Source organism: Saimiri boliviensis, chromosome 11, assembly GCF_048565385.1.
Source record: "Saimiri boliviensis isolate mSaiBol1 chromosome 11, mSaiBol1.pri, whole genome shotgun sequence".
NCBI classification, from domain to species: Eukaryota; Metazoa; Chordata; class Mammalia; order Primates; family Cebidae; genus Saimiri; species Saimiri boliviensis.
The window spans coordinates 52,535,738-52,548,721 of NC_133459.1; the positions used below are offsets into that span (position 1 = coordinate 52,535,738).

The 12,984-nt window shown below is 42.3% G+C and overlaps 1 protein-coding gene across 3 annotated transcripts in view; it reads left to right on the forward strand.

Annotated features, from left to right (window-relative positions):
* The first annotated feature begins 190 nt into the window (after positions 1–190).
* The window catches only part of TCEANC2 (transcription elongation factor A N-terminal and central domain containing 2), a 65,590-nt gene continuing 52,796 nt past the window's right edge, over positions 191–12,984 (forward strand). For 2 of the 3 annotated variants that reach the window (XM_039474414.2, XM_010348729.3), the window contains exons 1-2: positions 191–352; positions 948–1,090. In XM_039474414.2, the coding sequence (XP_039330348.2) occupies positions 989–1,090 (102 nt within the window). In that variant the 5' untranslated portion in view covers positions 191–352; positions 948–988. Of the gene's footprint in view, positions 353–777; positions 1,091–12,984 lie in introns of those variants that run through there. The other variant, XM_074380861.1, reaches the window with a different exon arrangement.

Genomic DNA, 12,984 nt, shown 5'->3' on the forward strand with positions numbered 1-12,984 from the left:
ACCATCGCGAGCGTTAGCACGAAGCGGGACCGCCTGATTGTCTTCCCTTCGCGGGGCAGGCTGGGGCATGTAGTTCTCCTCAGGCGGGAGGCGCACGGAATTGTCGGGAAAGTTGAGCTGGGAAAACTACACACGCCTTCGACTCACCTTCCGCTCGCGTTTCTTCGCAGCGCATTCTGGGGAATGTGGTTCGCTGTGGCCCTGAGGCGCGAGGGCCGGCCGGATCCTGTTTAGAGAACTACCGCCTTTGGTGGAAGCGTCTGTTTAGTTTCAACACAACGTCTGGGCTTGGGAGCCTAAGAGGTTGCAGTCTGGAAGGTGCCAACAGCAGCTGCCAGGGCAGCTTTTCCTGGTGGGTCTCACTTCATAACTTTGTTGAGTGCCTCTACCCGGACTCCTGAGTGTTGAGAACAAGGAGGATGGGTTTCTCCTTGTTCGGGGATCCAGAGATTACAGCCGTGGGTAGAGTCCTCTGACCACTGAGCAGTTGTTCCAGGGGATGACTCTGTATTGTGAGACCCCCCCTGCTGAGCTCTTGCGGTGGTTGTCGGTTGCTAATTACCAGGACAACCCTTGGGATTGTGGCTGTGATGAGGCAGTTGTTAAGAGGGCGTCTTTGAGCTCTGTGTAATTCTAACCCTTCCACAGCCCGCTCTTAATTGGAAGACGGCTTAGGTGCACGCTCTAGGAGGGAATATTGGAATCCCCTACTAGAGCGAGCTCTTCCGGAAGCTGGGAACCTCCTAACTCAGGACGTAGACCAATGATTGTTTACGGTTTCAATTCTTAGGAAGCTCTTTCTTTTAAAGAGGAAATCTTCCTGTCAATTCCACCCGAGTCCCTATAATTCAGAAATTCTTCCAGAGAACTCAGTTGTGTCACTTTGGGGAACAAATATCACAGAGGTCTTTGGTGAAGTTTTAGAATCTGTCCTCTTTCTTGACCAGAATCGCTGCAAGCACGTCACGGTAGTCGGAGTCCCCTAACAATGGATAAATTCATCATTCGAACGCCTAGAATCCAGAATAGCCCTCAGAAGAAAGACTCTGGAGGAAAGGTTTACAAGCAGGCCACGATTGAATCTCTGAAGGTGAGAGGGGATCTGGGACTAGAGGAAGTGTGCAAAGGACTGATAGCAAGGTGGTGCCAGAGTTTCTGGTGTGGAAAGACCGATGGATTATTTCTTGTTATGCCTCCTTCCCCAAAGTGTACCTGACCACTCCTTCTTTGTTCCCCCCATAGCTGTACAGCCTTAGATTGATCAATTTCCACACTTCTGCTACACCCTTGTAATTGGTGCAGGGTATGGTTTGCAGCATGTGTGCTAGCTGGTAGGACAAGTCCCCTTCGTTGTTAACTGTTCTGCAAAATGTAGTCTGTTAGGAATGTTAAAGTACCAAATATGGTTCTATATACCTACCCTGTACAGACTCATTAAGGGGTGGGTTTTGATGCAGTTCTGTCACGTCTTACTGCCCAGAACAGTATCAAATGGCTTTACAGCTACAGCTGAGACTGGGGAAGAGGCTGGTTTTTGTTGTTTTTGAGACAAGGTCTCACTGTGTCACTCTCTGGAGTGCAGTGGCATGATCTTGGCTCACTGCAACTTCCATCTCCCAGGTTCAAGCAATCCTCCTGCCTCAGCCTCCCAAGTAGCTGAGATTACAGGCACCCCGCTAATTTTTGTTTTTAGTAGAGATGGGATTTCACCATGTTGGCCTGGCTGGTCTCGAACTCCTGACCTCAAATGATCCACCTGCCTCAGCATCCCAAAGTGCTGGGATTACAGGCGTGAGCCACTGTGCCCAGTGAGAAAGAGGATGTTAATGAACTCTTTGTTGCCTTGAACTCAGTCTGATGTCTGTTAGCAAGAAAGATGCAAAGAGTAGTTACAATGAATCAATCAACATAGTTACTCAATAAATGCTAAAGTAATTATATTTTACTAAAACAAAACAGCTTGTACTTAGTCCCCTTATCATCTTGAACCTTGCCTCTTACATTTCTGACTTTTTCTTTTCATTTTTCTTTATTGGTTCCTCTTCCTCCACTAGGTACCTAGTGTTTGGGCTCCTCAGAGTTCTGTCACATTTTATGTATTTGGCCAGGATCACTTTACCCATCTCAAGGCTTTCTGTGCTAAAACTGCGAAACATGCATCTCCAGCCTAGGTTTCAGAAGGTTGGAGGGGCATCTGGAGCTAGAGAAATTGTGCAAAGGACTGTGAGAGCAAGGCAGCATTCTGAGTACTTGACATCTACTCAGTTGGACCCCTTTCCTGGTTGTCTCTCACAGACTTACCAGACCCATATTGGAAAGCAGTGAAGGAGAGTATAAACAGGCCCTACCTGTAACTGGGTGATCTTTAGTAGCAAGTCAGTCCCTTCTCTAAGACCTCAGTTTCCTCATCTATAAAGTGTGGAGATTGAACTATACCTGTGTTTTTTCAAGGGGCTACTATTGTTGTATGGGGAAAGATAATTCTTCATTATTTGGAGCTGCTGGTGAGTTACAGGATACTTAGCATCCTTGGCTCTCAGGCACTTAAGGCCAACGGCACCTCCCATTCTGATTACCGAAAATGCCCTCACGTATTTCCAGGCAGCACTTGGTTGAGCCCTACAGAACTCTAGATCTTGAAAGTCTGTCCTAGTCTTGCAGTTCTGTGACTGCTTAGAACACATTCAAGGTTTTCAACTGTCTCTACCTTGTCAGAATATTCATGGATAATCGTACATAGCAATGATTCTGAATGAGGGATCATATCAGACTCTCTCAAGGAAAAATGTGGGAAGGAATAGTTGAAGTACACATATACTCTCTTACAAATACCCATATTCTATTTTTTTTTTTTTTTTTTTTTTTTGAGACGGAGTCTCACGCTGTCGCCCAGGCTGGAGTGCAATGGTGGGATCTTGCTCACTGCAACCTCCACTTCCTGGGTTCAGGCAATTCTCTTGCCTCAGCCTCCCAAGTACCTGAGATTACAGGTGCCCACCACCACACCCAGCTAATTTTTTCTATTTTTAGTAGAGACGGGGTTTCACTGTGTTGGATAGACTGGTCTCAAACTCCTGACCTTGTGATCCTCCTGCCTCGGCCTCTCAAAGTGCTGGGATTACATGTGTGAGCCACTGTGCCCAGCCTGAACACCCATATTCTAATATACCTCTACCTACCCCTCTCCTCTCTGGGTTCCTGTTTGTGCCTCATTTGAAAACTACATGTGATGATGAAAATAAATGATGTGAAAATTATGGAATAAGAATAAAACAACAGGCTGGGCTCAGTGGCTCATGCCTGTAATCCTAGCACATTGGGAGGCTGAAGCGGGTGGATTGCCTGAGCCCAGGAGTTTGAGACGAGTCTGGGCAACTTGGCAGAACCCTGTCTCTACAAAAAAATACAAAAATTAGCTGGGTATGGTGGTGTGCACCTGTAGTCCCTACTACTCCGGAGGCTGAGATGGGAGGATCACTTGAGCCTGGGAGGCAGAAATTGCAGTGAGCCAGGATCGCACCACTTCACTACAACCTGGGTGACAGAGTGAGACACTGTCTCAAAAAAAACAAGAATAAAACAACAGACATAAGTAATAACATTCCCCTTAAATGCATTAGCTTTCCTTCCAAACCCGTTTCTTGTTCTCCTGTATTAACATATATCCATATACCAGGTAACTGGGACTAGAAATCTAGGAACCATCCTTAACTCTTTTTTTCTCTTATATCCAATTTTCTTTTTTCTTTCATTTTGTTTTAGACAGGGTCTCACTCTGTCACCCAGGCTGCAGTGCAGTGATGTGATCATGGGACTATGATCACATCATAGCTGCAACTATAGGCACACACTACCACACCTGGCTAATTTTTTTTTTTTTTTTTTTTGTAGAGATGGGATTTCATCATGTTACCCAGGCCGGTCTTGAACTTCTGGGCTCAAGCTATCTGCCCACGTTGGCTTCCCTAAGTGCTGGGATTACAGGCATGAGACACAACTCCTGGCCCAAATTTTTAGTTCTACTTCCTAAAAATCCTTCTTGCCCATACTCACTTGATTGTCTTCCACTTTAAGTTCAAAATCATACTTCTCATCTAGAGCAGTGCTATGGTCTGTTGAGTATTCTCCCTGCTCTTGACATCCCCTATTCACCTCCCTTTCACTCTTACACCAGAGAAATATGTCTCAAACAGAAAAGAAAATCTACTCAGGTCCTTCCTGCCTAATCCTTCCATAATTTCTCATTACCCATCAATAAAGATCACATTTTTTTACGTGGCAGCCAAGGCCTTCCATGACCTGGCACCTGCCTGCCTCATCCTCTGCTAGTCTTTTTTTAATGCCACTTCCAATGTCAACTATTCACAAATCCCCAAAGATGTTGTGCTCTTTCCTACCTCTGTGCCTTTGCTTATACTGTCCTGTTTGCCTGGAATTCCCTTACTATCTTGTCTTGGAGGCAGTGTAATGCAGTAATTAAGAACACAGACTCTGGAGCTCGACTGCCTTCCTAGAATCCCAGCTCTGCCACTTACTAACTTTGTGACCTTGTCAAATCATTTAGCGTCTTTGTGTCTATCTTAATCTATAAAATGGGGATTAATAGTATCTGTTTTATAAGGCATTACAAAGTTTGAGTGAGTCAACATATGTAAAGTGCTTGATACAGAGTCTGGCCCATACTAAGTACTATGTAAGTGTTTGCTATTATTGTTATTATAATTACTTTATGAAATCCTATTCATTTCCCAGGACCTAGTTTAAGTCCTCTACTATGGGGTCCTCCCTGACCACCTTTCTGTCCCCGAGACGCAGAGCCGATCTAATCACTCCCTTCTTGAGCCGTCTCTGTATATTAAACATGTCTGTATCATTGCACTTATTTGTGCTGTATCACAGTTGTTTCTTTACATGCCTGTGCCCTGCTATGCTCTGAGCTTCTTGAAAGTCTATGTCTCATTGATTTTGTGTCACTGGTTCCTGGCATAGGACTTGGCCTATAGTAGGCTGCAATATATTTTTCTAAATGACCAAATGAAGTAAAATAAAAGGCTTGGCATGGCATACGAGGCTATTCTACCCCAGTGTGCTTATCATCTCATCCCTTGTAGCCTCTCCTTTATATGCATGCATTCCAACCACACTTTATTTCTTGCTGTTCTTTGTATAAGCTGTACTCTTTCATGTTTCCAGGGCTTCCTTGGACTTGGTGCTGGTCCCTTTTCCTTGAAAGCTCTTCTGTTTCCTTTTACAGAGTCAATTTCTATCCATTTGTCAACCCACTCAAGAACCACTTTGCCTATAAATCCCAGATTATAAGCTCCATGAGTATAGGAAGGACCTTGAGTATTTTTTTTTTTTTTCAAGACAAGAGCCTTGCTCTGTCACCCAGGCTAGAGTAAAGTGGTGTGATCTCAGCTTACTGCAGCTTCCACCTTCTGGGTTCAAGCAATTCTCCTGCCACAGCCTCCCGAGTAGCTAAGATTATAGTCACCTACCACCACACCCGACTAATTTTTGTATTTTTAGTAGAAATGGGGTTTCACCATGTTGGGCAGGCTGGCCTGGAACTCCTGACCTCAAGTGATCCACCTGCCTTGGCCTCCCAAAGTGCTGGGATTATAGGTGTGAGCTGCCACAATCGGCTAGGACCTTGAGTATTTTATTTGCCTCCCTGTTCTAGGATGTAGCACAGTGCCTGACATATTTAATAACAAATATTTATTGACCACTTAATAGGAATTCATAGTGGATTGGAGAAAACTACAAGTAATCAGACAATTACAATACAATAAAGTAAGTGCTATGACAGATATACTATGACAGATGATCCAATCCACTGTGAATTCCTGAGTCCTGGGACTGCAATATCTTATTATGTTCTGATTCTGCTCTAAGACCTAACACAGTGCCTGCTACATTGTAAGTAAAATGTGCTGAATAAATAATAATCATCTTTATACTGGCCCAGCACAATGCTAAGTACTATAGAGAACATAAGAGAAATTTAAGATCAAAATACAAACCCTCATTAAACTTCCTGAAAAGGGATCAAATTATAAGAGGTTAGTAAATAATGAACCCAGGTGTGGTGGCTCATGCCTATAATCCCAGCACTTTGGGAGGCCAAGGTAGGAGGATCACTTGAGCCCAGGAGTTTGAGACCAGTCTAGGCTACATGGTGAGGCCTCATCTTTACCAAAAAAAAAAAAAAAAATTAGTGGCTGGGCGCAATGGCTCACACCTGTAATCCCAGCACTTTGAGGGGCGAAGGTGGGTAGATCACGAGGTCAGGAGTTTGAGACCAGCCTGGCCAATATGGTGAAACCCTATCTCTGCTAAAGATATAAAAATTAGCTGGGCATGGTGGCATGTGCCTGTGGTCTCAGCTACTCGGTAGGCTGAGGTGGAAGGATTGCTTCAGCCCAGGAGGTTGAAGGTGCAGTGAGCCATGATCATACCCCTGCATTCCAGCCTGGCCAACAGCAAGACCCCGTCTCAAAAATAAAATAATGATACAGAATTAGATGTGATCCATTACAGAATTGTCCTATAAACAATAAGGGTTAAGAAGTAAGAGAAGAGGCCCAGTGCAGTGGCTCATGCCTATAATTCCAGCACTTTGGGAGGCTGAGGTAGGCAGATCACCTGAGGTCAGGAGTTTGAGACCAGCCCGGCCAACATGGTGAAACTTCATCTCTACTAAAAACACAAAAATTATCTGGGCATGGTGGCGGGCACCTGTAGTCCCAGCTACTCAGGATTACAGGAGGCTGAGGCAGAAGAATCACTTGAATCTGGGAGGCAGAGGTTGCAGTGAGCCGAGATCATGCCACAGTACTCCAGCCTGGGTGACAGAGCAAGACTCTGTCTCAAAAAAAAAAAAAAAAAAAAAAAAAAAAAAAATGGTAAGAGAAGAGAGAGCTTAGTGTCTGTTTCGGTGGTCAGAGAAGGCTATGTGGCCAGCCACCATAAAGGGACGGGAGGATTTGGCTAGGTCTGATATATTCTCAGGAAGCAGTGACATATAACCATTCAATGAGTGGTACTTGCTCTTCTGTTTCCTCTATGCATACATGATGCTTGGTGTGTTCACAATAGGAAATTAAAAAGAAATTGAGTTAAATATGAATTTTAGAGTTAGCTAGGTCCACTTTTCCACCAAACATCAGTATTATGTTTTAATGCCAAGAACCTACTAAATGTTCAAGCCTCAGTTTCCTCATAAATAACATCAGAAATAACAATACCTTATCTGCCTGATTGTTATGAGAGCAAAATAGATAAATATATATTGAAAGGGCTAAGCATTGTGCCTAGCATGTAGTAAAAACTGATAAATAGTTTCCTCTTTTCGTGTGTGGCAAAGGAGGGGCTTGTATAATAAAACCAAAGCTGAGGAGGAAGAAGAGGATGATAGTAGGAACAAGGATTACTATAGCATTTATCGAGTCCTTTTTTATGGGCCAGGCATTGTGCTAACTACCGCTTCGCATCGATTAACTCTTTAAGTCTTAATAATAGCTTTGTGAGATGTATGCTTTTATCATTTATATTTTACAGATGAAAAACTAAGGCACAGAGAGAGTAAGTAGCTTGCCTGAAGTCATGCAGCCATTAGTGGCAAAGTTGGGATTTGAACTAGACAATCTGGGTCCATAGTCTGTCCCCTACAGATAGGGTAAGCTGAAAAAAGAAAAAAGAAAAAAAGAAGTGTAGGTTTCTCAATGCCAAACTGAAGAGGTATAAAAATCTTGGAATATTAGGACAATTGTACTTCTGTTATCAGTATATTACAAGTAATTTTGCCATAGGCTTGTCTATCACCTTCTGTAAAAGTGATTCTCAGTAGATCTCATGTAGTATACATTTAAGTGGTAAAGGTTAATTTAGTTAATCTCTTTTGATTCCCTTAAGTGGAAGTGATTTCTTCTGTTGGTTGCAATAAGAGATTTTTTTTTTAAATTAAAAGGTCCTAGAGTATACTCATTCTTTTAGGTTCATCACTTCAGAACGTTCTATAAACCTTTCCTTCCTTTGTAGGATCGACTAGCCAATATGTTGCCTCCTGCCCTCACCAGTGGAATGGTGCCCCCATAACTACTTGTGAATGAGTCATTTTCCCTAATTGGTTTTGTCAAACCTGATATTTCAGCAATCCACAACTGTAAAACCAGATGGCATATTAGAAAGCATATCTTTTTTCCAGCAATAACTGTTCTACTCTTCATTGTAGTTTCCTCGTTGATATTTTGTGTGTATTTCTCTCATTCCTCCAAATAATTTGAGTGTTTTCTGGCCCATATTTAGAAATTGAGACATTTCTTGATATATATGGAATTCTTTTACTCTTGAATAGACTGCTGTTTTTCCTATTTCTGACATAAAATTTCATATCTGAAAACTGTATTGTACTTAGTCCTTGAAGGTAGAAATAGTTTTCTGCAGTTAAACCTACTGTGCACTGGGGATAGTGAGATAAATGAAAAGTTGTTCCAGCCCTCAAGTTATATATAGTCTAGTGGGAAAGACAACCTTGTTGATGATAAGTATTTGCAGAAAGCATAGATGCAATAATAGGAGTCTATACAAGTTGCAGAGGCATGCAAAATGGAGCATGGGAAATGTGGTAGAGGAGAGGCAAGGAAGTCTTCATAGAAGAAGTGATGTTTGAAGAGAGTCTTAAAAAATTAATATTTATCAGGTAAATGAGGCAAAGAAAGAATATCCCAGGCAAAGAGTATAAAATTCAAAAGGAAGCTGTAAATAGTTTGGTGTATCTGGAGCAAATGATGAGACTGAAAAGAATGTCAGGAGCCAAGCCATGGAAGGCCTTTTAAGCCATGCTAAAGAGTTTGGACTTCTTTAGTTCCATGTGGTAAAATTATCTGATGTGGAACCCTTAACCTGATTCCAGCCATGTAGAAATGCTGGATTAAAAGCCACCAATTCAGAGCTGAGCTTGGAAACAAGAAAGAGAAATCCTTAGGGGCCAGGAAGAGAGAGGAAAGCCAAAATCAGAGCTGTAAATGGGAGCTGAAGTTGAAAAGCTCCAGGGAATATTGAATCTAGATATAATGTTTAGGGGCTGGGATTTTAAGGCCAGTACAGACGGGAGATAATGTCTCGGGCAAATGTGATGTGGGGAGCTAGAACTGATCCCCTATGTGAAGCTGGAAGCCAAAACAGGACTACCATATGTTTGTGAAAAATGAGCTAGAAAAATTCTATCCACTGGTCCAGGGAAGCAGATTGTTACCTTCTCAGGGTCTTAGATGGAAACAGAGTTGACAGTAATAATAAAGTAGAGCCACGTTCTTATTACCGTTCATGAATATGTGTACAGTCATCTTCCAGGACCCTCCACCGGTGCCAAAATCCACAAATGCTCAGGATTTTTTGTTTTGTTTTGTTTTGTTTAAAGATGGGGTTTCACCTTGTTGGCCAGGCTGGTCTCAAACTCCTGACCTCAAGTGATCTGCCCACCTTGGCCTCCCAAAGTACTGGGATTACAGGCGTGAGCCACCACGCCCAGCCTAAATGCTCGTTTTTTTTATACAGAATGGTGTGCCATTTGCACACTGTATACGTCCTCTTGAATAGTTTAAATCATTTCTAGATTACTTATACAGGTTGAGCATCCTAATCTGAAATCCAGAATGTCGTAAAATCCAACACCTTGGTTTGCCAACATGATACCCAAAGGAAATGCTCATGAGAACATTTTTGATTTTGGATTTTTGGATTAGGGATGCTCAACCAGTAAGTGTAATACAAATATTCAGAAATCCCAAATCCCAAACATTTCTGGTCTCAAGCGTTTTGGATATGGGATACTCAATCTGTAATACGTAATACAATGTAAATGCTATGTAAGTAGTTGTGATGTGGGTGCATTGGGAGGGCTAATTGTATTGTTAATGGAATAATGACAAGGAAAAAAGTCTTATGTGTGTTCAATACAGATGCAGCCATCTATTTTTGTTTGTTTGTTTGTTTGTTTGTTTGTTTGTTTTTATCTTTTAAAATGTAGTCTGTATTATTTTCACCAACCAAAACACACATAATATATTTTATTATAAAACATTAGGCAATGTTACTTTTGAGATATGCAACCTAAAAGGCAGCCATCTATTTTTTTAAAAAAATATTTTTGACCTGTGGTTAGTTGAATCCACAGGTGTGAAACCTGCTGATCAAGAAGGCTAACCGTAGTTAAATTCACACTATTTGCAAAACTGAAAAAAATTAATATAAAAACTGGCCTAGAACTGAGAACATTCGAATCTTGGCAAAGACAAATGTGAGATTTCTCTATTAAGACCCTTCATATCCTAGAGTGCAGAGGACTTTCATAGAACACAACCCCCTGTAAGGATAAACTAATGGTCAGAAATTACAAAGTCTGTAAGAAAAGAAATTGCCAGGAGGGAGAATGAGCAGACAGATGTAAGTAATAGAATTTCTACCCCAAGAAGTAGAGGTAAGAAAACAATCTGAAAGAGACCTTAAATATGTTTAAAATGTTTGTTACTGGTGGAGGGTGTCCAGGTTCTTGGCGTTTTGAACAAAGAATTGGACAAAACGCACAAATCAACAAATGAAGTGATGAAAGCATAGATTTTAGTACATTCCACAGAGTGGGAGTGGGCTTGAGCAGGCTCAAGAGATCTGGTTACAGAATTTTCCAGGGTTTAAATACCCTCTAGAGGTTTCCCATTGGTTGCTTGATTTACACCCTATGTGAATGAAGTAGTGGCCTGCAACCAGTATGATTGGTTGTGGAAGGTGACCAATCAGAGGCTGAAGTGAAGTTACAAAATTACACTCCGATGTAGTTGAAGACTAGGCATGACACCAGTTTGGTTGGTTGTGCATTTTTTCTTTCTTTCTTTCTTTCTTTCTTTCTTTCTTTTCTTTCTTTCTTTCTTTTCTTTCTTTTTTTTTTTTTTTTTTTTGACACAAAGTCTCACTGTGTTACCCAGGCTAGAGTGCAGTGACGCGATCTTGGCTCACTGCAACCTCCACCTCCCAGGTTCAAATGATTCATATGCCTCAGCCTCCCAAGTAGCTGGGATGACAAGCATGTACCACAATGCCCAGGTAATTTTTGTATTTTTAGTAGAGATGGAGTTTCGCCATATTAGCCAGGCTGGTCTCGAACTCATGACCTCAAGTGATCCACCCGCCTCAGCCTCCCTTTTGATTTAGTTCTACGAAGTCAGCGAGAATTAGCCATAGGTTTTCTGCCTCCAGACCTCATGTTCACAAAGATACAGGAATGGAAACCATAAGATAAGAACAGAATAGTATGTAGAGAGAACAGGAAAGTTTGGAGAAGAAGAAAGACCGAACTTTTCCAATGCACAGATACCCTTACTGAAGCAGAAACATATCGAACTGGTTAAACATAGACAAGCCACAGCTAAAGAGAGAAATACCTGGGATATCTGAAGAAGTCACTTAGGATATGTCATAGAGAAATGAAGAGACAGAAATATGAAAGAAAAAAGTACATAAAGGATAGACAGAGAAGCCATGGAATTTGGGTTTCTGAAGCAGAGGCTTCCGAGAACAATACTGGTATCAATTTGTTAGTATACATCATAAACATTGTAAGGGTAGGTTGAGCATGGTGGCTCACACTTGTAATCCCAACATTTGGGGAGACCAAGGTGGAAGGATCACTTGAGCCCAGGAGTTTGAGACCAGCCTGAGAAACATAGTGAGAACCCATCTCTATAAAAAAATTTTAAAATTACCCAGATGTGGTCATGTCATGTGCCTGTGGACCCAGCTACTTGTGAGACTGAGGTGTTAGGACCGCTTGAGCCCAGGAGGTTGAGGCTGCAGTGTGATCTCACCACTGCATTCCAGCCTGGGCAACAGAGCATGACTCTGTCTCAAAAAAAAAAATTGTTAAGAGTAAACACTAAAATGACAGAAATATAATGCATAACCTCCAAACCATAGAGGGGAAAAAAGGGGTGGAGCACAGTGGCTCACACCCGTAATCCCTGTGCTTTCAGAGGCTGAGGTGAGGGGATCAGTTGAGGAGTTTGAGACCAGTCTGGGCACTGGGCAACAGAGTGAGACCCCATGTCTATGAAAAATACAAAAATTAGCCAGGTGTAGTGGTGCTTACCTGTGATCCTAGCTACTCAGGAGGCTGAAGCAGGAGAATCACTTGAATAGGTTGGGTGAGTAGGGGCAGAGATTGCAGTGAGCCGAGATCATGCCATTGCACTCCAACCTGGGTGACAGAACAAGACTCTGTCTCAAAAAAAAAAACAAAAACAAAAATTAGCCAGGTGTGGTGGCACATGCCTGTACTTCCAGCTACTTGGGAGGCTGGCAGGAAGATTGCTTGAACCCAGGAGCTGAAGGCTAACAGTGAGCTATGATTGTTACCACTGCACCCAGCCTGCACAACAGAGTGGGACACCATCTATAAAAAACAAAAAAAGGAAAAAATAGATTAAAGAAAACTGTCAAATAGAAGATATGAAAGAGGAAAAAAGAGAAAATATGTTCAAATATGTCAGTAATCATAATAAATACAAATGGATTAAACATGCCTATTAAAAGATAGAGATTCTCAGATTGGAATAGGGGATAGGGAGCAAAATAAAGCAGCCACCGGCTATGTAAAGTGTAATGTCTCAGAAAATTTTTTTTTTTTTTTTTTTTTTTTTTGTGACGGAGTTTTGTTCTTGTTACACAGGCTGGAGTGCAATGGCGCGATCTCGGCTCACCGCAACCTCCGCCTCCTGGGTTCAGGCAATTCTCCTGCCTCAGCCTCCTGAGTAGCTGGGATTACAGGCACACACCACCATGCCCAGCTATGTTTTTTTGTATTTTTAGTAGAGATGGGGTTTCACCATGTTGACCAGGATGGTCTCGATCTCTTGACCTCATGATCCACCAGCCCCAGCCTCCCAAAGTGCTGGGATTACAGGTGTGAGCCACCGCGCCCGGCCTGTC